The 27,816-nt window shown below is 41.9% G+C and overlaps 1 protein-coding gene across 4 annotated transcripts; it reads left to right on the forward strand.

Moving 5' to 3' along the window:
• Positions 1–27,816, forward strand: LOC129812011 (uncharacterized). 4 transcript variants are annotated; one of them, XR_008752971.1, is made up of 6 exons: positions 1–672; positions 12,252–12,333; positions 12,520–13,028; positions 19,052–19,105; positions 24,795–25,208; positions 26,320–26,406. XR_008752971.1 is itself a non-coding variant. In XM_055863888.1 (5 exons), exons 1-5 carry the CDS (start codon positions 604–606, stop codon positions 24,915–24,917), a joined length of 837 nt encoding a protein of 278 aa, XP_055719863.1. In that variant the 5' UTR covers positions 1–603; the 3' UTR covers positions 24,918–26,411. The 4 variants fall into 4 exon arrangements, 3 of the variants coding, with proteins under 3 accessions (XP_055719863.1, XP_055719864.1, XP_055719862.1); XM_055863888.1 differs by having other exon boundaries at positions 24,795–26,411; XM_055863887.1 differs by lacking the exon at positions 24,795–25,208 and having other exon boundaries at positions 3–672; positions 26,320–27,816.

Genomic DNA, 27,816 nt, shown 5'->3' on the forward strand with positions numbered 1-27,816 from the left:
AAAAGCCGGATCCATAACGGAGAGAAGTAGTATGTCTGTTCTTGTAAACTAGCGTGCCGTGTAGCCTACATTTGGCTGTGTGTGTATGTGTGTGAGAGTGAGTGCTGTGTGCGTGTCTAAATGTGAGCAAGTTCAGTAAAAGTAACCTACATAGTTTGCGCGCTGTTCCTACAATTATTTTTTTGCAAAGCAGAGGAGGAGAAAGTCGAAACTACTATAATGTATTAATTTGGGACATGGGAAACCAGCTACCAGGACTGGCTACGTCGCTACCAAGCTAAATGAACGCACAAAACGTCGGTTTTAGTTCAAATTCGTTCTAATCCAGCCTGTCACAAATAACGGATTTGGTCGCTATCATGTCAAGATTTTGACCTGCACAGTAAATCTTCAACCTGATATCGGGGCTGATTCTTCTCTTCAACAGAAGTTGAGAGTGCCACCTTTGTGTGTGGTGTGTGCGTTCATGTGTAAATGTGTGCGACTGATGTGCGAACTGCTGTACATTCGCAATGAATGCACTGTAGATGTCGCATGGCTTCACGCCAGTGTACATTCAGCAACAAGTTTAGTTTGGTGAAGCCATATTCGTAAAATTTCAGGATGTTGAAGACTCTAACCAAGAAGCTAAGAAGACACTCACTCAACGAGATACATCCCTTTCAGTTCAAGGTAAGCGTAATAGGTTCACAGTATTGTCGAATTTTCCCCTCCCTCCCCCCTACAGTAACATCGTCCCCCTGTCGAATTTACTCTCCCCCCTCCCCCCACAGTAACATCCCTCCCAACATCCAAAAATATACATTGTAACAGTGTTAAGTGCTATTATAATAGTATCATTTAACTAAAATAAAGAATACAACAACCACCGCTTGTGGGTTGATAGCCAATGGATTGCAGCAAAATGATGTAATATTTTTGATTGCAGCAACATTTTGACCCTTCTATATTAATTAGTATTGCATTATGCAGAGTGTTTTTGCTAGGGCCTGTGGTTTTAGGTGAATGACCTGGTTACTTCGAAAGACTGCAACCACACACACCTGAAACAGCATATCAATTACGTGGGCTGTACAGTATTTTTGCTCCTACTTCAAATCAGGCATTTAACGTTCAAAGAAATTTGCTAGACACATACTATGCAAACAATTGCACACACAGGTGTGTGTGTGTGTGTGTGTGTGTGTGTGTGTGTGTGTGTGTGTGTGTGTGTGTGTGTGTGTGTGTGTGTGTGTATGTATATATATATATATATATATATACAGTTGAAGTTTACATACACTTTGTTTGGAGTCATTAAAACTCATTTTTCAACCACTCCACAAATGTCTTGTTAACAAACTATAGTTTTGGCAAGTTGGTTAGGACATCTACTTCGTGCATGACACAAGTTTTTTTTCCAACAACTGTTTACAAACAGATTATTTCACTTATAATTCACTGTATCACAATTCCAGTGGGTCAGAAGTTTACATACACTAAGTTGACCGTGCCTTTAAACAGCTTTGAAAATTCCAGAAAAATATGTCATTGCTTTAGAATCTTCTGATAGGCTAATTTACATTATTTGAGTCAATTGGAGGTGTACCTGTGGATGTATTTCAAAGCCTATCTTCAAACTCAGTGCCTCTGCTTGACATCATGGGAAAATCTAAATAAATGAGCCAAGACCTCAGAAAAAAAATTGCGGACCTTCACAAGTCTGGTTCATCCTTGGGAGCAATTTCCAAACGCCTGAAGGTAGCACGTTCGTCTGTACAAATAATAGTACGCAACAATAAACACCATGGGACCCTGCAGCCGTCATACCGCTCAGGAAGGAGACACGTTCTGTCTCCTAGAGATGAACGTACATTGGTGTGAAAAGTGCAAATCAATCCTAGAAAAACAGCAAATGACCTTGTGAAGATGCTGGAGGAAACGGCTACAAAAATATATATATCCACAGTAAAATGAGTCCTATATCGACATAACCTGAAAGGCCGCTCAGCAAGCAAGAAGCCACTGCTCCAAAATGTCCATTAAAAAAAGCCAGACTATGGTTTGCAACTGTACATGGGGACAAAGATCATACTTTTTGGAGAAATGTCCTCTAGTTTGATGAAATAAAAATAGAACTGTTTGGCCATAATGACCATCGTTATGTTTGGAGGAAGAAGGGGGAGGCTTGCAAGACGCAGAACACCAACCAAGCTAAATCTTGGTTGCAAATAGGTCTTCCAAATGGACAATGACCCCAAGCATACTGCCAAAGTTGTGGCAAAATGGCTTAAGGACAACAAGTATTGGTATTGGAGTGGCCCTCACAAAGCCCTGACCTCAATCGCATAGAAAGTTTGTGGACAGAACTGAAAAAGCGTGTGCGAGCAAGGAGGCCTACAAACCTGACTCAGTGGCACCAGCTCTGTCAGGAGGAATAGGCCAAAATTCACCCAACTGCTTGTGGAAGGCTACCCAAAACGTTTGACCCAAGTTAAACAATTTAAAGGCAACGCTACCAAATACTAATTGAGTGTATGTAAACTTCTGACCCACTGGGAATGTGATGAAAGAAATAAAAGCTGAAATAAATCGTTCTCTCTCCTATTATTCTGACATTTCAGATTCTTAAAATAAAGTGGTGATTCTAACTGACCTAAGATAGGTAATCTTTACTAGGATTAAATGTCAGGAATTGTGAAAAACTGAGTTTAAATGTATTTGGCAAAGGTGTATGTAAACCTCCGACTTCGAATATATACACACTACCTCAATAGTTGCACACTTGCATGCAGAAATCCAAACTCATTCAGGCTGGTTTGACCACCCATAACTGTTGCGCACACAAAATAGCTTACATATGTATAAACATTAACACACATTTGACATTTCAGTATAACATCTGTGTTACACACACCATTGCCCTAATTCAATGTTTTGCACATCTGGTTCTCCTCTGAAAGGGGAATCTGTCTTAGTAACGTGTGTGTATGCCCAGCAGTGTTTCCACCCTAAACTGCCCAGAATGCTTTAACACACACACATGCACCTGGCCTGCTTAAACTACACGTATGATTTACCCATCCAACAGCTGTTCAACTCTGCAGACAGTCTCCTCAGAGTCCAAGAGCTCTAGTAGTGTTTCCCTAGCCTAGAGGTTATCTTAGTTGGAGCGCTAAGGACTTTGCAGCAATATACAAAGCTGGTGTCACCAGTCTTCAATAAAAACACTAACCGTTTGTTGGCAGGGGGCTGCATTATCACTTTTAATACATGTAAAATAATGGTGATTGAAGTCACCCTCCTTTACACTTGCTTTTCTTCAACCTTCAGTGGCAACCAATTCAAGGTTACACGGCAGCCATTTTTTTGGACCATGTTCATTTCGTATGTGCTCAGTCCCATAAGCATTTTAAGTCGAATACGTCTCTATGCTACCTGCAGAATTATCTATTTTATAGCGGGCACAGTTGTTGGTCTGCGTACGCTGAGCCAGAGGCTCGTGAATCAATCATTATTTGCGATTCATTGATTCATTGCGGCCAGCAGTAAAAACCAAAAATAATGATGATTCTCGAGTCACTAAAAAGTCTTTCAAAAATAACGAATCGTTCGTGAACTGCACATCACTACCACAGATTTCCCTGCTGTTGCTTTGGTCATGGTGATCTGCCGCTGCTGTGGTGGCTGTTCGGACATTCTTCTCACACGCTTTGCTGGTTCGAAGTGACCTTGTGTTCCAGCACAACGTTGCATGGAGTGCATTACAATTTGCCCCCACTTTCCTGTAAAATATTTGGAAATAGTTTTGCACGGTCTTTAGTTGTGATTTTTGTTGGTAAATGAGATTCCTGTTCATTGTTCTGTCTGTCATAAACTGATGGTTGATATGGTTGTTAAAACAATGGATTTTCAGGACAAACACTTAAATTATCAAGGAAAACAAAACATGTATGCAAATATTCTAAGTTATTAAATTTAATCAATCACTTACATTTTGTTCAATATGGGAAAACACTAACATTTTCAGAATGTATTAATTTAACTCTCAAGTTGACCCTGACTATTAAAACCTTCCCCAACCAAAAACCGTGGATTGATGGCAGCATTCGCGCAAAACTAGTCTGCTGCTGAAACACATCCACACAGCATGATGCTGCCACCACCATGCTTCACCGTAGGGATGGTGCAAGGTTTCCTCCAGACGTGACGGTTGGCATTCAGGCCAAAGACTTCAATCTTGGTTTCATCAGACCAGAGAATCTTGTTTCTCATGGTCAGAGTCCTTTAGTTTCCTTTTGGCAATGTAAGCCACTTCTCAGTAAAAGGCACTACTGGCCACTACCATAAAGGCCTGGTTGGTGGAGTACTACAGAGATGGTTGTCCTTCTGGAAGGTTCTCCCTTCTTTACAGAAGAGCTCTGTCAGTGACCATCATGTTCTGGTCACCTCCCTGACCAAGGCCCTAATCCCGCCATTGCTCAGTTTGGCCAGGTTGGCCAGCTCTAGGGAGAGTCTTAGTGGTTCCAAACCTATTCCATTTAAGAACGATGGAGGCCACTGTGTTCTTGGGGACCTTCAATGCTGCAGAAATGTTTTGATACCTTTCCCCAGATATGTGCCTCGACACAATCCTGCCACGGAGCTCTACGGACAATTCCTTCTACCTTATAGCTTGGTTTCTCCTCTGACATGCACTGTCAACTGTGGGACTTGATGTAGACAGGTGTGTGTGCCTTTCCAAATGATGTCCAATAAATTAAATTCACCCAGGTAGACTCCAATCAAGTTGTACAAACATCTGAAGGATGTTGTCTAGCTGCACTCCTAGTAGTTTGGTTTCTGCCAATTTGTACCCCCCCCCCCCCCAATACATAATTGTATCCCATGCTGTGTTGGCCTTTTCCTGGTGGAACAGACCGACATAATATTGGTTTTCTTGGTGTTTAAAAAAAAGTTAGTTCCCGCAAACACACTTCCAGATATTTTCCAAATGTACTTGAAGCGCTTGCTGTACCTGTTGAACTTATTGTTTTGCTCTATAAATTGTAGTATCCTCTGCATATATATAGTAGCTGGAGTTCCAAAAATAGGTGGACTGTTTCCTGTCAGTTAGATATGACTGTACCCAATTCAATGCTACCTCCTTAAAACCATAATACAATACTTTTGTCAAAATTATTTTATGATCCACTAAATCAAATGCTGCACTAAAATCTAAAAACAGTACACCCACAAACCTGCCATTATCCTTAGCATTGAGCCACTGGTCAGTCATGTCAACCAATGCAGATGTAGTGGAATGTTTTTTGGGATAAGCATGCTGATTGGCTGTAATCAGATCATTCTTTTCCATGTACTCCCATATTTGTCTACTCACAATAGCCTCCAATATCTTACTGAGTGAAGGTTGACTATTGGCAGGAGTAATGGGTTCTTTGCTGTCTTTCGGAATAGGACACAGTTTAGCAGGCTTCCATATATTTGCAAACGTCCCCTTTTCCAGTGACCAATTAAATATGTATTTCAGTGGAGCTGCAATCTGGGGAGCAGCATAGAAAGTAAACAATTGTCCATAAGATCATAACCTGTAGATTTACCATAGGGTAATTACTTTAATAGGTTTAACACCTCCTCTACTGACATTATTTATAGACTAAAATAACAGTTTTTTTTGCTCATATGATCATCAATCCATTGGACAATGGCTTGTTTAGAAGAATGGGTGTTTACAGTATCGCTCAGTAAATACATTATCTTTGTAAAGAAAAAAAACTGCAAAATGATTAGCAATGTCAGCTGGTTTTGTTATTGTTCTCCCACCAACCTCTACACTTGATGGGCATGATGTAATATATGTACTAAGTAAGCCCTTCACAGTATTCCATATTATTTTAAATTTATTTAAAAAAATAAATAATTATAATCAATATAAGCATTTTTGTAAAATGTATATTTCTTACGATTTAATTTAACTGCATAATTACGTAGTGTTATTTAATTCTATTAATCAATTTCTAGTTTAGATTTGGTTGCTAAGACTTTTGCCATATTTCTTTGAGAAAATGCCTCACCCAGTTCATCAATCCATGGAGATGGACGAGCCCCAACAGCACTCTTTCTTACTGGGGCATGATGGTCCATTACCTCAGTGAGCAAATCAATAAAACATTCTGTAGCGTGATTTAAATCATCCTCCTAGATAAATCAGCTCCCAGGGTACAGCATCAAATCATTTTGAAATAGCTCATGATTAAATGTTCTGAATTTTCTCTTGACCACAATCCTTGGGGGTTTCTTTGGAACCTTGGTGTTCATGGTTATGGTCACAATATTATGGTCTGTCCAGACCCTGGCTTTGATCTGTCTTTTTAAGCATTACAATGGTATATTAGAGAAGATCAGATCAATGCATGTGTCTGAACGATGACCCAACTTAGTTGATGATCTAGTAGTGTCATTAACCATATGAGAACTGTGGTTTGAAACAAATCTCATCAATTTAGTTATTTTAATTATGATCATTCCAATTTATTTTAAAATCATCCAAGATAAATACATCTATTTTACAATATGTGGCCTGGTCAAACCCAGTGCATAAGTCATCCAGATAGGACACTTTAGAGCTAGGAGGTCTATACACACATCCCACCAATATGGGTGCCTGGTGAGGCAGATGTGCTTGAGCCCATAGTGCCTCGATTTGACATTAAGGTCATCCCTCCTCTTAAAAGGTTTCTGATTCTGAATGTACAGTGCTGCACCCCCACTATTCCTGTCCCTTCTAAGTAGACTATCATGAATCTTCTTTTGCCAATCATTTACAGATGCATCTAAATGCGTTTCGGTCAAAGCTAAAATATGAATATTATTTAAGTTGACCAAGTTTAAAAACCTCATGTATTTTGTTAGGAAGGCTACTACATACATTAACCTGAGCTATAAGCAGCCCTTTCCTTGTCAAATGGAGATCAATAGTGCATGTATTCATTATAGTTGAAGTTGTCATGACACACACACACACACACACACACACACACACACACACACACACACACACACACACACACACACACACACACACAGATTTGAACATTGAATTAAAATAGCCAGGGAGTTAGTCTGGAGTCCTGATACAGTTGCCCGTTGATGTAAAGTTTATCCATCACCATGGAGACTCGTTGATTCAGGGAATGCTTTTCCATCATGATGGGATATTTTTTGTTCTCCTTTCATTGATCGCCGTGGGGAAGTGATCATTAATTCCATAATTTGTGTTTCTGAGTTCTCTGCCACTGCTTTTCACTATTTTCCTTTTGCTTAAAAATGTCAAAACATGCAATAATAGCCCGTGGCCTATTCCCAGAGGCCTTACCCATTCTATGGACTCTGGAGAAAGTGACATTACGCACAACATATGTGGGCAGTTTCAGTTGAGTTGACAAAGTCTCAGACGTGTCCTCACAGCTTCTGCTGTTGTCATTCTCCGGTATCCCTGAAAAGATTAGATTGTCCCGCATTGATCGACACTACATCAAGCAAGGTTTCTTTTAGTTGTTTGTTCTCCCTTTGCACCACCTCCACCTTGCATGAATAGAGTCTACAGTACCTTTCAGTTTCGTGTTCTCTTTTCTTAGATCAATCTGACATTGGCTGAATTCTAGACCGGCTCATAATGCATTGATGCCCTCTCAAGTTTGGCAAGCCTTTCATTGATGGGTTTTAACAAGTCAACATCCATATCAGTAAACCTCTCGCCAACTCTACATGCGCACCTTCTTGCTTGGGGATGGTTTAGTGACATCTTTGATACTGCTTGGCCAACTTGGCTTTGGTTTGTTTAGTTGATTGGGTTTATTGTCCTTAACAGTGCTTGAATCCTACGAAACCAGTGACATTTCTTTGAGCTCGTAAGTATCTCTTGTCAATGAATCGTTCAAGCTCTTCAATGGATTCTGAATCATCCAGCGTGTTTGCAAGCAGAGTAAAACACATAACAAAACAACAGATGTATCTTTCCGGACCAGTACTGTCCGTCAGATACATGCAATATACACTGCTCAAAAAAATAAAGGGAACACTAAAATAACACATCCTAGATCTGAATGAATGAAATATTCTTAATATTAATATATAAACAAAATCACACAAATTATGAATGGGAATCAAATTTATCAACCCATGGAGGTCATGATTTGGAGTCACACTCAAAATTAAAGTGGAAAACCACACTACAGGCTGATCCAACTTTGATGTAATGTCCTTAAAACAAGTCAAAATGAGGCTCAGTAGTGTGTGTGTGGCCTCCACATGCCTGTATGACCTCCCTACAACGCCTGGGCATGCTCCTGATGAGGTGGCGGATGGTCTCCTGAGGGATCTCCTCCCAGACCTGGACTAAAGCATCCGCCAACTCCTGGACAGTCTGTGGTGCAACGTGGCGTTGGTGGATGGAGTGAGACATGATGTCCCAGATGTGCTCAATTGGATTCAGGTCTGGGGAACGGGCGGGCCAGTCCATAGCATCAATGCCTTCCTCTTGCAGGAACTGCTGACACACTCCAGCCACATGAGGTCTAGCATTGTCTTGCATTAGGAGGAACCCAGGGCCAACCGCACCAGCATATGGTCTCACAAGGGGTCTGAGGATCTCATCTCGGTACCTAATGGCAGTCAGGCTACCTCTGGTGAGCACATGGAGGGCTGTGCGGCCCCACAAAGAAATGCCACCCCACACCATGACTGACCCACCGCCAAACCGGTCATGCTGGAGGATGTTGCAGGCAGCAGAACGTTCTCCACGGCATCTCCAGACTCTGTCACATGTGCTCAGTGTGAACCTGCTTTCATCTGTGAAGAGCACAGGGCGCCAGTGGCGAATTTGCCAATCTTGGTGTTCTCTGTCAAATGCCAAACGTCCTGCACGGTGTTGGGCTGTAAGCACAACCCCCACCTGTGGACGTCGGGCCCTCATACCACCCTCATGGAGTCTGTTTCTGACCGTTTGAGCAGACACATGCACATTTGTGGCCTGCTGGAGGTCATTTTGCAGGGCTCTGGCAGTGCTCCTCCTTGCACAAAGGCGGAGGTAGCGGTCCTACTGCTGGGTTGTTGCCCTCCTACGGCCTCCTCCACGTCTCCTGATGTACTGGCCTGTCTCCTGGTAGCGCCTCCATGCTCTGGACACTACGCTGACAGACACAGCAAACCTTCTTGCCACAGCTCGCATTTATGTGCCATCCTGGATGAGCTGCACTACCTGAGCCACTTGTGTGGGTTGTAGACTCAGTCTCATGCTACCACTAGAGTGAAAGCACCGCCAGAATTCAAAAGTGACCAAAACATCAGCCAGGAAGCATAGGAACTGAGAAGTGGTCTGTGATCACCACCTGCAGAATCACTCCTTTTTTGGGGGTGTCTTGCTAATTGCCTATAATTTCCACCTTTTGTCTATTCCATTTGCACAACAGCATGTGAAATTTATTGTCAATCAGTGTTGCTTCCTAAGTGGACCGTTTGATTTCACAGAAGTGTGATTGACTTGGAGTTACATTGTGTTGTTTAAGTGTTCCCTTTATTTTTTTGAGTAGTGTATATTGCAGGTCGTAGAACCATGTCAAACTAAGTATAGAATCAATCTTTAGGATGTTTTTAACATAAATCTTCAATAATGTTTCAACCGGAGATTTCCTTTGTCTTCAGAAAAGCAAATGGAACAGAGCTCTCTCACCTGAACGAGCATCACGAGCTCAAAGCATTCTGCCAGACCTCTGACTCATTCCCCTCTCATTCGGCCCCACTTCACAGTAGAAGCATCAGACAAGGTTCTAAAGACTGTTGACATCTCGTGGAAGTCTTAGGAAGTGCAACATGACCCATATCCCACTGTATCTTCAATAGGGAATGAGTTGAAAAACGACCAACCTCAGATTTCCCACTTCCTGGTTGGATTTTTTCTCAGGTTTTTGCCTGCCATATGAGTTCTGTTATACTCACAAACATCATTCAAACAGTTAGAAACGTCAGAGTGTTTTCTATCCAATACTACTAATAATATATATATATATTAGCAACTGGGACGGAGTAGCAGACCGTTTACTCGGGGCACGCTTTTCATCCAAACGTGAAAATGCTGCCCCCTATCCATAAGAAGTTAATCAGCCTCTTGCTATGCACACCTGTCAAGTGGATGGATTATCTTGGCGAAGGAGAAATGCTCACTGACAGGGATGTAAACAAATTTGTGCGCAAAATATGAGAGGTGAGATTTCTGTGATCTTTTATTTCAGCTCATGAAACATGAGACCAACTTTACATGTTCCGTTTTATTTTTGTTCAGTATACATTTAGGAGACTCTGAGTTGTTGTTTTAGTTTGTGTAGGTTATGTAAAACTTTTTTTTATATCTGTCTTGGCCTGTTGGATATAGAAGAGGGCACTTGGGGTGGATCTTCCTGACACGTGTCCTTGACAGGCAGTGGGTAACCAGTCTCTGAAAGGGGACTAAAACAGGGATATAGCAAAGTCCAGGCACAGTTTCTCTCTTCTCTCATGAAGTGAGGGTAGTGATAATGAAGTCAGAGCATCCGGCTATTCAGAATATGCTGTGCTGAGGATGATTCTGCAAGCATACTTCTGGATACGCTCCAGTTGATCAGAGAGGGCTTGAGTTAAGGAGCAATGCGAAGCTGGTGTTGCGTATTCCAGGCAGGGGTGAATGTAGCCTGTGTATATAGCTACCAGGTCAGCCTTTGGCACGTTGAACCTTTTTTAGTTTGCGTAGGACGGACAATTTCTTGTTTCTCTTTCTAATCATGAATGTTACTTATTCGTACCACTGCAAATTCTTTTGTACAATGACTAAGAAGTTTGACTGACTCAGACTTGCAGGTCTTTACCGTTGATTCGTAAAGGTACTTGGAGGGTGCGGGTTTATCACAAGTAGTGTATGCGGCTTGCTCGAGGAGGACTGGTTCCTTTCTCTTTCTCTCCTTTTCACTGTTTGAGGTGCTTCAGTAGGAAGGGGAGGTGTTGAGTCTGTGTGTGCATGTGAGCACAGATGGCACCTGCTCGGCCTGGCCTCACTCAGTGTGGTGCGTTACTTAACTCAGCGCTGCCGTCTGCTGGGTTTCTCTCCTTTTGTCGTCGTAGACTCCTCCAAAAGGAGAATGCTCTTAAAGCACAACTGAAGGCAATAAAATACCTATCTGATAAAAAAAAATATGTGGCATCGATATTAGTCAAACATTTATACATAGTGTCGAAATTTACGACAAAATGTAAATAGGATAATTTTGTTCATAAAGTCAGTCTCGTCCAAAACGGAGTTTTGTGAGTTCATGACTTTCTTGAGGGTTGTTTTGATTTTGACAATGCTCACTTGCCCACTAACATGGGATACACAGCTGCTGGGATTGCACTCTATCCAATCTTACCGCAGAACACAGACAGTGAGACAGACCTGCCCATCAGATCTGACTTTAACATAAGATGACACATTGGTGCAGTATTTCTCAAGTAAAAAAAATACATACCTTAGCTAGATGTAAAATTGCTCTACTAAAACCTCTGCAAAAACGTCAATTAATTACAGATTTCTTTAGTTATCTTAGATTCAATCTGACTACAATCTGTTTGAGGAAGAGATACTGGTTTTGTTCTCATTGGGGACTAACATCACTAACTGCCACATCGAACCACAAGACTGAAATCAAATTTTTTCTTTAAAGGGACAGTCTGGGACATGGAAATGGCATCATCAAGAGCTGCCAAGGGTTTACATTGAACTGAAGAGGCTGTCTTGTTTTGGCCTAGATTTAAGCTTTTTGTAACTTCATCCATCTTCCAAATTCCAACTTCAGTGTAAGGCATTTTTCAGGAAGAATAGGCCATTTGACCAAGTTTAGGTGTTAGCATGATATGCACGCTACATGTGAAACAGAGTTGTGCTAATTTTGACCTTTTTTACATTGCACAATTTCTTTAGATAAATCATGTTGATTGAGCTTTGGGTTAGTGGGCCTGGAGTAATTTTTTATTTAGATGGGAGCTTGAAAATACGTTCTTTAATGACAACTGTTGCAAATCTATAAATGAACATGTTGTTTTTTTTGTTTTGTTCAAGTGAGTAACTTGAACTCATCTTTTGTTTAGTGGGCCACCATGCTGCTTAAAGCCCCAAAGAGTGGCTTGTACTGATGCTAACTCATTTAACTTGTTGAAAGCCATATGTTAGCTGATGTCATAGTTAACCTTTAACCATTTCCTTCTAGATTTCCTACCATTGCAGTGGGGAGGGAGCGGAGAGCGACGATTCCGAGGGGGAGAACCAGGAGCTTGCACAGATTGACAGAGGTATGTGGCCCGCTCGCTCAAACCAACCCAAGTCGTCTATGGTCTTCATTGTTACATGGATGTGTACAAGATGGTCATTTAACAGATAAAGCTACTTCTAGGTAGCACAGTATAGAAGAAGACAATAAGCTTATCGCTATCTCTGCCTCTTCAACTTTGACCTATACTCTTGGTCGCCCCCCTCAGAGAGGTGGCGGAACTGCGGCCTCACCCCTCTGGCCACCAGCCAACAGCACAACCAGGGTCCCCTCTCCCCGGCATGCCTTTGTTGCCTACGCCTCCTTCTAGACCCAACTCTGGACCACCACTCGTCCGAAGAAGAGCTGGAGCGAATCAGCCGCGGCGTTGGAGATGGCAAGAAGTGGATGCTGCACCATCACCACGTCGAGCACCACAGCAGTGCCTCCAGCGACGAGGAGGTACGGGACCTGTTCGGCTGTGGTCCGGTGGTGGCGGCCTTGGAGCCTGGGACTTGCCTGGAGGCCTCCCCCAGCCCAGTGCTCTGTAGCTCCAGCCCGCCTCGCAGCCTCAAGCCCCCACCCCCCATTCGGCTCCAGTTCCAGGTGGTGCAGCCTGCTGCCAGGCCCATTATCTTGACCCACTTTGACCAGTCAGCGGTTCCCTATACGAAGCACAGGCACACCTACGGGGGAGAAGTTGGGAGGCCGAGTCTGGACCTGGAGAAAATGCAACAGGTTAGTGTTTCTACACAGTGTCCAAAATTCTTAAATAGCAACCGTTAGTATAGCGTTGTTCATTCTCCAATCAGCCTAGTATTCTGTGGTTTGGATAGAATCTCACATAAGTATTTGGCAATCATAGAATCACATAGCTGGGTCATGCTATGCATAGAGTGCCTTTTGGGTAGTTAAATTTTTATATAAAAGTGAAAGGGTTGATGATTTCATCTTAAATTGGCTTGTTGTGTGGAAATCAGGGAATTGAATGCAGTCTTCACAACAATGTTTGAACTTTTAAGAACATTTGTAGCCTATATATTTATGGGTAACAGGGTTCATGTGTTATGTTCAGTTTTCCACCACAAAACACCAGACAATTACTAAACAGAGTATAACCTGGGCCTCCCGGGTGGCGCAGCAGTCTGCATTGCAGTGCTTGCGCCGTCACTACAGATCTAAGTTCAATACCGGGCTGTATCGCAGCTGCCCCGCGACTGGGAGACCCATGAGGGGCGGCAGGTAGCCTAGTGATTAGAGCGTTGGGCCAGTAACCGAAAGTTGCTAGATCGAATCCCCGAGCTGACAAGGTAAAATTCTGTCGTTCTGCCCCTGAACAAGGCAGTTAACTCACTGTTCTTAGGCCATCATTGTAAATAAGAGTTTGTTCTTAACTTTTTTGGGGTAGGGGGCAGTATTTTCACGTCCGGATGAAAAGCATGCCCAGAGTAAACGGCCTGTTACAAAGCCATAAAAGCTAGAATATGCATATTATTAGTAGATTTGGATAGAAAACACTCTGAAGTTTCTAAAACTGTTTGAATGATGTCTGTGAGTATAACAGAACTCATCAGGCAGGCAAAAACCTGAGAAGAAATCCAACCAGGAAGTGAGAAATCTGAGGTTGGTCGATTTTCAACTCAGCTCCTATTGAAGATACAGTGGGATATTGGTAATGTTGCACTTCCTAAGGCTTCTACGAGATGTCAACAGTCGTTAGAACCTTGTCTGTTGCCTCTACTGTTTAGTGGGGCCGAAGGAATGAGTCAGGACTGCCTGTTTACTCTGGGCACCTTTTTATCCAAGCTACTCAATACTGCCCCCCTGGCCCAAAGAAGTTAACTGACTTGCCTAGTTAAATAAAATAAAAAAGAGGCAGCGCACAATTGGCTCAGCGTCGTCCGGGGAGGGTTTGGCCTGCCGAGATGTCCTTATCCCATCGCGCTCTAGTGACTCCTGTGGCTGGCCGGACACATCCATACTGACAGTCGCCATGTGTACAGTTTTTCCGCCGGCTGGCTTGAGCGTTAAGTGAGCAGTGTGTCAAGAAGCAGTGCGGCTTGGCGGGTCGTTTTCCAGAGGACGCATGGCTCTTGTACGGGAGTTGCAGTGATGGGGTAAGACTGTAACTACCAATTGGGGAGAAAAGGGGTAAAATGTATGTATGTACGTACACAGTTGAAGTCGGAAGTTTACATACACTTAGGTTGGAGTCATTAAAACTCGTTTTTCCAACCACTCCACAAATTTCTTGTTAACAAACTATAGATTTGGCAAGTCGGTTAGGACATCTACTTTGTTCATGACACAAGTCATTTTTCCAACAATTGTTTACAGACAGATTATTTCACTGTATCACAATTCCAGTGGGTCAGAAGTTTACATACAATAAGTTGAATATGTCTTTAAATAGCTTGGAAAATTCCAGAAAATGATGTCATGGCTTTAGAAGCTTCTGTTAGGCTAATTGACATAATTTGAGTCAATTGGAGGTGTACCTGTGGATGTATTTCAAGGCCTACCTTCAAACTCAGTTTTCTTTGCTTGACATCATGGGAAAATCAAAAGAAATCAGCCAAGACCTCAAGAGAAATTGTAGACCTCCATGTTCATCCTTGGGAGCAATTTCCAAACACCTGAAGTGAATTATGTGGATATATTCAAGCAACATCTCAAGACATCAGTCAGGAAGCTAAAGCTTGGTCGCAAATGGGTCTTCCAAATGGACAATGACCCCAAGCATACTTCCAAAGTTGCGGCAAAATGGCTTTAGGACAACAAAGTCAAGGTATTGGAGTGGCCATCACAAAGCCTTGACCTCAATCCTAGAGAAAATTTGTGGGCAGAACTGAAAAAGCGTGTGTGAGCAAGGAGGCCTACAAACCTGACTCAATTACACCAGCTCTGTCAGGAGGAAAAGGCCAAAATTCACCTAACTTATTGTGGGAAGCTTGTGGAAGGCTACCTGAAACGTTTGACCCAAGTTAAACATTTTAAAGGAAATGCTACCAAATACTAATTGAGTGTATGTCATCTTCTGACCCACTGGGATTGTGATGAAAGAAATAAAAGCTGAAATAAATAATTCTCTCTACTATTATTCTGACATTTAACATTCTTAAAATAAAGTGGTGATCCTAACTGACCTAAGACAGGGAATTTTTACTAGGATTAAATGTCAGGAATTGTGAAAAACTGAGTTTAAATGTATTTGGCTAAGGTGTATGTAAACTTCCGACTTACTCTGTATATAAAAAGTCGAACCAGCTCACCTGCTTGACTATTAGATGTTCAATGTTTCTTTTAAATAGAAATACATAATTTTACCATGTTGAAACGAAAGTTCAGTTCATATTACAGCGTTGACCTTAAACCTGAAGGACTAAATGTAAATTAATCACATTAAATAAGTACCATTGAGAATATCTTTCCCAAAGTAACAAAATAACTAGGGCTTTAAAATGGTGCAAATCTTGGGGTTAAATCTTCCCAGAAGTTGGACGAACGTGACATGGGATATTCCAAAAAGGGGTGATTTGAGAAAGAAATACAGTTATTGACATGTAAACACACTGCTATTTGAATTTTTAACATGTTTTACTTTAGTTTGAGTCAGAGTATAGATGTAGGTTATCCAACTGTTAAATTAAGTGCTTTATCAAAACTTACACACAATGTTTGAGGGACAAAAAGGCACTCGCGGAACAACCCATTTCCCTTTGGGATTTTTATACATTTATTATTTTGGTATGCTAGTTTTCAATGCGAACTGAGGCCTCGCGCAATTAGCCATGCTAACTACAGCTCCCTCCCAGAAAGTTAGGTTTAAAACCTATTGTGGAATGCCATCTGTTCCCTGTAGACTACATCCAATCTTATAAAACAAACAGGAAAGTATCATATTTGGATGGACTAACCATTTAAGGTTCATCGAAGGGGCATTATTTTTCTTCGTTTGCCGATGATGCCATGTTACAACTCTTGTTTGGGTATGGAGTCAGTGGACCACACCTCAGATCTTCCAAGATGACTCAAGTGTATTTTTTTAAAATATTTTTCTCAACCACATCTGTTATGGGTTCAAGTAAAGTATGACCTAAATTTAACTGATGAAGGTTTTCACAAAGGACAATTGACCAACAAAGTTGTGAGTATGTTATATAACTCAAACTGTATTAAGTACACTGAAGAACTAGGCTTTACTTTAGGGTAGCCTTGTACCACCAGCCAGACTGTGCTTCATTACATTGAGTTTGGGATTAGGTAAAGGGACACAATAGCGTTGCTCTCGTGCACACACACACCCACACAATCCATGGCCGGGCGCTTGCCACCTCGGTGGTCCGGAGAGATGAGGGAGGCACGGACGGCAGATGTCTGCCCTCGTTTCTCACAAAAGCCAGCAAGGCAGAAGGAGAGGATTAAATAAACAACAGAAAACGACAATGACTAATGAGTCACAGAGAAGCTGGTCCAGTGATCGTTAAAATCCAATAGCCACATTGGCACAGACTATGATATTGGAAGTGTGTGTATGCGTCTGTGTGTAGGGGAGGATTTGAGGGGTCCATATGTCCATGGGTGTTTTTGGAAAAGGGAACAGATGAGAGACAGCGAGCAGCAGTGACAGGGGCTAGGGGAAATAAAAGGAAAGGATGAGGTTGTGTGTGTTTCTGTCTGATCGGCATCTGAGTGTGTGTCCGTGTGTGTTTCTACATCTTTATGTGTGTATGTGAGCTCAGTCAAGTGGAACGGGAGGTGCTGGAGGGAAAACAATAGGGGGGTCTTCAGAGGTAGCTGCCCGACAATACTCTCCCATTAACCCTTTTCTGGGCAACTCCAAGTGTGCGTCCCTATGAAACCTGGTCAGAAGTAACGTACTGTATAGGGAACGGGGTGCCATTTGGGATGCGTTCTTGGAGACTCCAAATTATCAATCTAAACAAATGTCTCGACTTCTCCATCCTTCATATCAAATGTTCTCTACCTCTGTTTTGCCTTTCATGTCTGAACTGTCTAAAAAGTAATTTCCTGCATCTCAACCTTTCTCTGTTCTTTCTCACAAACTATTTTAGTGGACAGCACTTTCTCCATTAGAAGAACCTAGAGTACATTTTGCGACTATGTTTCCCGAAATTTGGAACTAGAGCCCCCCCACTCCCACTATACTACAATTCTGCACCAAATCAAGGACATTGTAGTCACTTGCCGACTGCTGGAAAGATGGCTGAACTGCAACGTAAGATTTAAACACTTAACACAACTCTTTAAAGGAAAGTAATGGTAATGCCAGTGCACGGTGCTAGGACATACCATGAATCCAAACACCTCAACGACAAATAGTAGTAGCACCTTTGCAATAGGCTGCTAAAATAAAAGGAGAAGCAATTTAGAGGGTTTGCTATTGTCAAGGATACAGTTAAGTAGTTGAGCGAGAAGCAAACGTGATAGTCTAAAATCAGCATACAACATAAGTGTGACAATGTACAGTCATTTACCTGACAAGGTAAAAATCTGTCGTTCTGCCCCTGAACAAGGCAGTTAACCCACTGTTCCTAGGCCGTCATTGTAAATACGAATTTGTTCTTAACTGGCTTGCCTAGTTAAAGGTTTAATAAAAAAAGATCTTGTAATATTCTTAAACGGGTCAAAAGGGTCACACGGTTGTTTTGTCTCTACTACTAATCCACCGTGCTCACGGTAATCCGAACCCAATTGCTCAGATGTGGCACGACCCATTGTGTGTAGGAAACGATTGTCAAAGCAAACAGTTTATATGGCAGATGTCTTTTTTGCCTGGCTGGCCACAAATGATTGGTCTGTCAGATATGCATTAAGTTCATAACTGTGCGCCTCAAAAAAAATCGGAATATCCTTTATGGTCCTCAAATGACAGATGTATATATGGTTTCAGGGATGATACAGAGCACATTTTAAGAGCTATTAAATGATCACCGAACTTTCAACTACTAAACGGACTGTACAAACATTGTTGGGAAGGTTAGGGCATGTGAGGTTGGGCATGTGAGCCACTGTACCAAATCTACCTCCCTCCACAACAGCAGGAGTCTGGCGTTTACATTCTAACTTGGACTGGGAAGACTGGTCCCGTGTGGCTCAGTTGGTAGAGCATGGCGCTTGCAACGCCAGGGTTGTGGGTTCAATTCCCACGGGGGGACCAGGGTTCAATTCCCACGGGGGGACCAGGATGAATATGTATGAACTTTCCAAGTTGTAAGTCGCTCTGGATAAGAGCGTCTGCTAAATGACTTAAATGTAAAATGTAAAAGTAGTCTTTGACAGGATATTATACGCTTTGTTGACTGCCTTGTTTGGTTTAGCAGCAGCTGCACTTTCGTCACTTTCTTGATTTATAATTCTTATTTGACTCACAGTGGACAGTTGCTGTGACATCATCGAATATGAATTTACTTCTAATTGTCAATGAAACCCATTGGCTGCTCTCGGAGGAATACAGTGGCTTGCGAAAGTATTCACCCCCCTTGTCATTTTTCCTATTTGGAAAAACGCCTGTGGGGGTGAATACTTTTGCAAGGCACTGTAAACTGCCCTCTAAGTATGCAGTTTAAGCTGCATTCTTTGTATGAAATGGGGTATACAAATCAATTCATTATTTATTATAGTTATTATTCAGGTGTGTTTTGAAATGTTTCAGTAAGACATGGGACAGTATGCTGAGGGATAAAGTTAGTTTAAAGAGGGATGTTTGCTGTTAATTTTTTCTCATTTCTTCCCCTCAGAAAATGCTCCTTAAAAAGAACTGTGGTGGGAAAACACGGACCATAAAGATTCGGGTGAGTTTAGATTAATCTTCTGGTTCCCACAAGGATAGTAAAATTTGGACTCCCAAGTGGCGCAGTGGTCTAAGGCACTGCATCTCCGTGCTAGAGGCGCCACTACAGACCCTGGTTCAATTCCAGGCTGTATAACAATCGGCCATGATTGGGCCGGTGCACAATTGTAAATACAAATTTGTTCTTATTTTTAGTAAAATAAAGGATATAAATTCAAACACAAACACACAGTCCTTATCCTTTCAAACCAAGCGACAATACCCAGTCAAGATGGCCGTGTCCATTAAAGTCGCAATAAAACTGAGAGATCATGCAGCCCCATGAACAGTCTGTCTCGCTACACCTAAATGCCTCTCCAAATGCATGCTGGGATAGAATCTGACACCAGTGTCATGTAAAAAATACTCAGTGTGAAATAGCTTATTATTGTGAGTATTTTTACACTTATGATTGCCTGTGATTGTGACATGAAAGTGTGAAAAAGCTCATGGCTTGAGAATTCTCACTGGTCAATTGCTTCTGCTTCAATTTTGCTTCTGGTTTATTTTGTTGCTTAGGTGGATAACATCAGTGCCTGATTGAAATTGACACTTGAATAAATAAGTAATGATCACTTTTTAAATATATTATTGATTATTATTTTGCGCTTCTGTCGGGGCTGGCTAGCTAGCGTCAGGTAACTTTAGCAACTGGTTGGAATGGTGAGAGTTTATGCATTAGCATAGCGATTTAGCCACAAACCTGTTAGCTAGTTGTGAAAACTGTATAAATGGCTGAGCTCGTGGCTGTGCCACTGCGCTTGTGCGGATTCGTCTCCTCTCACCCACATCTCCACTACAGTCACTTTGATTTGACATTGTTCAAATATGTTATTTTGATAACCAAATTTATTGATCTAGCTAGCTGCCATTCTGTCCATAATATTATATACCAGCTCGCTATTTGCATTTGCCACAACTAGTCCTGACGTTTCTTATGCAGTCAAGAGTATGTGACCACAACCCACCGTCTTTCAGACTTAACAGTAGGCTACCGTGGTTGCCTCTGCTGGAGCAATCCGTGAATGGAAAGTAAACACAAATAAATACATTTGTTGTAAAGCCATGTAATCATCTATCAACCACTGAGGTATATAGCTTGCTATCGATCAACACTACTATGATTGCCATGGTAGTACAATTTCACCAAAATCATCTGTTAAAACCTCTCTGGGATATGTGGGACGCTAGCGTTCCACCTGGCCAAAATACAGTGGCAATGCAGAGCGCCTTATTCAAATAAATTACTATAAAAATTTAACTTTAATGAAATCACACATGCAAGATACCAAATTAAAGCTACACTTGTTGTGAATCCAGCCAATGTGTCAGATTTCAAAAAGGCTTTTCGACAAAAGCAAACGATTTCAACTATCCTATTTCAACCCTCCAGGCGTGACACAAAACGCAGAAGTAAAGATATAATTCATGCCTTACCTTTGACGAGCTTCTTCTGTTGGCACTCCAATATGTTCCATAAACATCACAAATGGTCCTTTTGTTCGATTAATTCCATGTATCCAAAATGTCCATTTATTTGTCGCGATTGATCCAGAAAAACACTGGTTCCAACTTGCGCAATGTGACTCCAAAATATCTCATAAGTTACCTGTAAGCTTTGCCAAAACATTTCAAACTACTTTTGTTATACAACTTTAGGGATTTTTTTATGGAAATAATCAATACAATTTAAGACGGGATGATCTGTGTTCAATACCGGAGGAAAACTAAGTGTAGCTAGCTTTCAGGTCATGCGCCTCTAACAAAGAGTACACTTCCTTCTACCCTCATTCTGAACAGCCTGCCTTCATTTCTCAAAGGAAAAACCTCAACCAATTTCTAAAGACTGTTGACATCCAGTGGAAGCAATAGGAACTGCAAGAAGGTCCCTTAGAAATCTGGATTCCCATTGAAAAGAGTGACCTCAAAAACAAACAAAAAATTATGAATGGTTTGTCATCGGGGTTTGCCTGCCAAATAAGTTATGTTATACTCGCAGACATGATTCAAACAGTTTTAGAAACTTCAGAGTGTTTTCTATCCAAATCTACTAATAATATGCATATCTTAGCTTCTGGGCCGGAGTAGCAGGCAGTTACTTTGGACACGCTTTTCATCTGGACGTGAAAATACTGCCACCTATCCCAGAGAAGTTAAATTCCTCTCCTTTCTGTAACGAATGATCTCTACTGGCGTAATGTGGAACTGAAGACTCAACTTTGTTATTTCTTCCATGTTTGTCTCGATAATGCCATGGAGAAAACAAGACCTTCCTTGGTGTCCTTTGTTAGTCCATGGCCATATGCTTAATTAGTAGGTTGATTTTATTTCAGGTTATGAGGTACACATTACAGGCTATCTGGAAGAAAACTATTCATCCTGGCAGGTATCAGACCAAAAGCAAAAATATACATGAACAATTCCCATGTCTCATATTGATCTGCTGTTATTGATGACACTAGATAAGTCAAAGATTAAGTTTATTCTTGCTGCCTAGGCAAAAAAATGTCTAGCTACAACAACAGCCCAACCCAATACAATGTGTCATGCTCTTACTGTTACACTTACCCACTGGACCAACTTAATGTTAGGTTAATGACAGCAAACATCAACACCGAAAGATGTGACCGGTTTTTATTTCAAGGGTGGTGGGAGAGGAAGAGAATACATTCCCCAATTTAAGACAAAACAATAACGACAAAGCCAAAAGACATGAATAATACAATTGACTTCCAATTGACTTCCATGACTTCCTCCTTGAAGTCATGGTGATAAAGGGATCCACAAGAGACAAACCTAGAAATGGGTATGGAAAAGAATGCATGAATACCCAGTGATTTAAAAACCCATGGTAATGAGTCCCATTATGGACCAAGCTGATTTACTGTTTACTAGGAGTGAACAGGGGAACAGTATAGAATTTAATACGTTCCTTGGGACCCCAGTCATTTTCGATTTTTGTACAATTCCACCAGAAGTACAACTGAGGTATATTCAGTGACATCTCAGATGAAACGTACAGAACAGTGCAGGTACTGAGTATATGCATAGATGCATAGAGTGTGGCGGGAAAGTGACCGGATTCTCTGTGGGTTCCAAACTGGGTCGTTTTGAAGGTAAGAACGCTAAATTAAAAACAAATGTGCACCCATTTGGATCCCCAGGAACAGGGTTTAAGAAACATTGAGACAATAAGGGTAACTCAGTGTAACTTAGTGTGATTGGGAAAGTCTCAACACTTGCGTCCGGTCCCAAATCGCTCCCTACCACTCCCCTTGGCCCTAACCATTTGTTTCTGTTAGGTGTGAGATCCATAATTGCACTGCTTATAGCCTACCTGCCAAGACCCTACAGATCTGCAAACATCGAGGGGATAGGACCAAGGGGGAGAGAGTGATTTAGGACTGGCTTTAAATTGACACAGTACCTAGCTGCCAGTTGGTAGATGCAAAGATGATATTTAGCTGACCAGCAATCCTGCCTTGTGTAGGGTTTCTGGAGGTGTATAGCTATTAGCTGACTATAAGCCTAAAAAGGGTCTCCATTTTAGGAAATCTCCCACTGACAACTATGGCTAGCTAGGATCATTATATTAGCTTAGCTAACATTGCATTAATGAAATAAGCATTACCAGCTAGCAAGCTAGGTGAAAGTTGTTTATACTTTGTCTGAAAACAAGCTTTACATTTGTTCATTTAGCTATACAAGCAAGATACAACTGCACACCTGAGAACAAGCCACCTCGACCAGCTGACAGCTTATTATGCTAGCTAGCTAATTCAAGGGTGGGTGAGACGAGACATCCAAACGAGCGCTGCCATCTACACAGGAGTGTTCACAACTAGCTAACAGGCTTGCAGCAATCGCAATGCTAACACACTAAATCTCGCCATTCCACCCAGTTGTTAAAGTTACCCGACACTAGCTTGTCGGGTAATTTTGTTATAAGTGTGAAAAAGATCACAGTCAATCATAATCATTGATTGTGAGCTATTTCACGCTGTGAGCTTTTTTACATGTTAACCGGCACTGGTTTCTAGGACCCTCTGCTACAGCCACTATGTCTACTCTAACAAGAAAGCAGAAACTCTATATTAAACAGCAAGCAATTATCCTTTCATCACAGCTTAAAACTTACAATTTACTTTCCTTTAGGTCCAAAATTACTATATACTGTCATCGCTGGGCATTCAGTTTATTTCTGAACCAAGGGTTTATTTAAGGCAAGTGACACTAGTTAAAGGATATTTTATTGCAATGGCTCAGCGAAGATGCAAGCTATATACACTAGCTCTAAAAATTCTCGGTGCAGAGACCACTCTAGGGTGTTTTTGGAGCGCCATGTGTCACCAGCAGGGTAAATGTGTGTGGGCCATGGGTTGTGTAAGTTGTGGGGGGAGGCAGGCTAGGCAGCTCGAGTTGAGTCAATGGCACCTGGGCATTTTGGCACAAACCAGCACAGTCCAGAAGGATGCATAGAGTGTGGCGGGAAAGTGACCGGATTCTCTGTGTGGGTTGCAAACACACGTTTATGACACACCATTGGTGTCAGCACAGACACACTCGGGTTACAATTTTGCACTCATAGGCTAACCCTTTCTATGTGGTCGAACGCTACTTTCGCTGTGTCTAAGCGCTGACTGAAATAAATAATTGAGGCTCATGTTTCAAAGTGGTAGAAGAAGAGGAGAGATGGAGGAGTGTCTGTGGTTACCCTGTGGTGTATCACCAGGGATGAAGTCACTTTCCATCTTTAGCCCGACGGCTGCTCTGTGTTGTGTTCCTCTGCTACAGAGATGATGTTCATGATTTTTTATTTTTTTATTTTTTATTTTACCGTTATTTTACCAGGTAAGTTGACTGAGAAAACGTTCTCATTTACAGCAACGACCTGGGGAATAGTTACAGGGGAGAGGAGGGGGATGAATAAGCCAATTGTAAACTGGGGATTATTAGGTGACCGTGATGGTTTGAGGGCCAGATTGGGAATTTAGCCAGGACACCGGGTTTAACACCCCTACTCTTATGATAAGTGCTCTGGGACCTCAGAGTCAGGACACCCGTTTAACATCCCACCCGAAAGACGGGATAAAAAAAAATGTTTAGACCAGAGGAAAGAGTGCCTCCTACTGGCCCTCCAACACCACTTCCAGCAGCATAGCTTAGCTTCAGAAACAAGCCAGCAGTGGTATGCAGGGTGGTATGCTGCTGGCTGTGCTGAATTAAAGGGTCTAAAAACCTGTTTTTGCTTTGTCATTATGGGGTATTGTGTGTAGATTGTTTTTATCCATTTTAGAATGAGGCTGCAACATAACAAAATGTGGAAAAAGTCAAGGGGTCTGAATACTTTCCGAATGCACTGTACATGTTCATTTTCTTTTTTGTCAATGTACCTCATCAGTATCATTCAGTCTTTTTTTTCATCCCTTGCTGCTGCTCAAATGGACTCTCTCAAGAACCTCAAGGAGAGCACAACTACAAGGATGCACTTTCATGCTAGGTTTAGGACATTTTGAAGCTTGTCGAGAGACCAACTAATGAACAAAACAATCTTACAACGATCTACTTTGGTTTAGACTTTTGACTTTGTGAAAGTCTGTTTTTTGGACAACTTGCTTACCACTTTCTCCATGTGGTTTCTTCCTTCACAGACTCCATTTTGTTTATGCTTTCCTAGTAACAACTTACCCCACTCTCCCCTACTCCTGAAACTTCAACTCTGGGGGTGGGAGAGAGTAGGAGGAGGTGGAGAGAGCTCTTTCCCAGGGATGTAGCCGCCAAGAGCAGTATCTGGTTTCAACCCCCGAAGAGGAGGTGGAAGAGAGAAGGGGGGATTGTGAGTGGAAGAGCAAGTTCGAGACAGAGGGATGCAGAGCTGGATGAAAGACTCCTGTTATGAGGCGTGAGACTGGCATCACCTCAATGTGTCCATTAAAAGTTAGCGTTATCGTGCTAGCTGGCAATATTAGTGTGCTTTGATCCAACCTCAGGTCAGGATACGGGAGTGAAGAGGAGACATAAATGACATCTTATTAGAGCTGCTGGTCAGAAAAACTTACCCCAAGGTATTGCAGAGCTTTATTTAACTTTTTAATGCACTTTACACTTGTGGAATTCAGCACATTACAGTAACAGCATGCACAGTATATTGAGGTGATGGAGAAGGCAGAGAAATATGATACTGAAGGGATGTGGGGTGGAGAAACAGGTTCAGGTTGAGGGAGAGATAAAAAAAAGAGAGGAAGGATGATGATAGAATGAATCGCACAAACCCCAGACTTTCTCATTCTCCTCTGTTTGCCCTCTATCCACGGAGGCCAGTTCCTGATTACAGTGTGTGGGGCCTTGTGATACTGTAGGTCAATCTTTCACCCTAGAACTTCCACTACCCCCCTGAGTAGGCCGGAGAAAGTGCTGCCTCACTGCCAAATGACACAAAGCCATTTCCTGTCGAGGGGAAAACGACTGGGGCTAATTTTAGACAGACCCTGCAATCCTTCACAACAGAGAAGAGTGAGAGTCCTGCCCAGGGCTCTGTACAGTATGCAGTGGAACAGTGTTATCTCACTAGCCCTGTTATGAATATAAAGTCTCATTGAAAATGTAGAAATGAAATATCATACTCTTCCATTCAGTTCTCTTCCTGCGTGTCTGTGGTTTTGGTTACATTTGTCATTCACTTGCAGAAATATCAGATATACTTAACAGGAATGGTTCAGTTCTTGGCGTCACTATTCAAGTCACTAAAGTAATTGTTCTAAGCTCAGTTGAAGCAGAATTTGAGTTGAGTTTCAATTATTGCTTTATGTACCCTATCTGCAGTTATTCTGGTTGCAATGGAATGATTACCAAAGTCATTCTGGGGTAACTCGGTGTAAATTGTTGCCTTAGTTTCTACTCCATCCAGCCTAGTTGAATGAAAGGGCTCCATCCCATAAATAGTTCTCTTCTGCCTACTGTGAATCTTGGCACCAGCTAGTATCACATTAGCCTCGAACTCTGACCTAGCTGGGTGGCTGACCAGTATATTACCACTAACTAATGCCTAGAGAAGCAAGGTAAGCCCTGCTCTTTCCATCTACCCAGATTCATAGAGGATAGAAAAAAAACAGATTAGCCAAAACACTAACTATTCCTTCCTTTGGTTAACCATACTCTCTCTTTTTCTGTCCACAGAACTTGACTGGCACTCGCCCTCTACCCAGGTATGCCTACGATCCCTCCATTTTTGCCTTCCGGTCCCTCAGCACGGTCCCTCCTTGCGGTCCACTGACTCCGTCCGAAGACCGCCCATGTATGTGAGGGGATAACACCAACAGACCCCCCCCACACACTTATTGACTCTATAGGAGACCCCCAGACTATAACTTGTCTCAGCTTTGAAGATGAGACTGTGCTAAATAATGAGTAATAATGACCGATAGGACAATTTGACAAAGCCAATGTTTGAAAGGTTAATATTGTACTCTCAGGTAATCCCACTCTGTCAAGTCATGCTCTTGCTCGGACAACTGCTCAACGGACAGAAGCATCTAAGACACACCAAGAATGGTGTGATCTTAACCCTGATATTGAATGATGTGAGACGTGCAGATTGTATGTACTGGGGAATGACAAGGCTGCAATAGAAGTCTTTTTGAAAATACACCGCTTCACTCAAGCTCTTAGTTCTAAGGACACTTCAGATATTTCATACATTAACAGCTGTCTTTTGGATGTCTGTTCAGAAAATGGACTTCACTATCAAATATATTTTCAAAGGACAACACAAGCATTGGAAAGCGTTCAAAGACTACTCTGATGCATTTGATATTCACAAGAGAAATGAATCTTGACGACAATCAAGGGTCAATCAAACTCAAGACAGGTTCATTGTCTCGACTGGAAAAAGCTCATTAGGACCACTCATTAACAGAGGGTTTCTTGATACATTGCAAGCTGTACACTGCACAATATATGTAGAGTCTATTTCTTTGTATGTATCAACCAGTTAGAGGGAAACTTGCCTGACAATCTGTCCTAATACACATGAATAGGTTGTGGTGACAGAGGACACGCCTGACACATGCAGTCATTTGAAAGTAAAGTAGATGTTGTCTGTCTGCTTTACAATTTGTGGATGATATTTTAATTGTCCAGGTAATAAGCTACTACGGCATGTATGATCGTAGTTCGCGATAACCTTACTTTTTTTTTTTTTTTGCCTCAACCTGTCTGAGTTTAATTTTCACTGTAGAGGCAAACCATTGTCCTCTTTTCCTGCATGCATTTCACTGTGCTGAGTTGTGGAAAAGAACAGTATGTGAGCATTTAAGGGAAGTATATGAAATCCACTGACATGACATGAAATTTCGAACCCCGTACCTTCTTTTTTTGTATGAGACAACCAACATTATGCTTCTGAATGACATTCCTGATGGATTGAATGTAAAACTGAAAGTAGTCTTAACTGTAGAGTCGATATGCTAGGGTAATCAGAGGACAGATATGAGAAACCTTTTCTCAAGTGACATGACAACCTATTTTATGCATATGAATGTATACCTTGATGGACATGTTGATATCAAAACGGTGTCGTCACCGTAACCAAGCTCTTCTACTGCTGTGATTGCTGTGCTGTTTCTGTGTCCCTCGCATAACTTCTGAACAAATAAACGCCCTGTGGCCTCTTGA

Source organism: Salvelinus fontinalis, chromosome 15 (genome assembly GCF_029448725.1).
Source record: "Salvelinus fontinalis isolate EN_2023a chromosome 15, ASM2944872v1, whole genome shotgun sequence".
NCBI lineage: Eukaryota > Metazoa > Chordata > Actinopteri > Salmoniformes > Salmonidae > Salvelinus > Salvelinus fontinalis.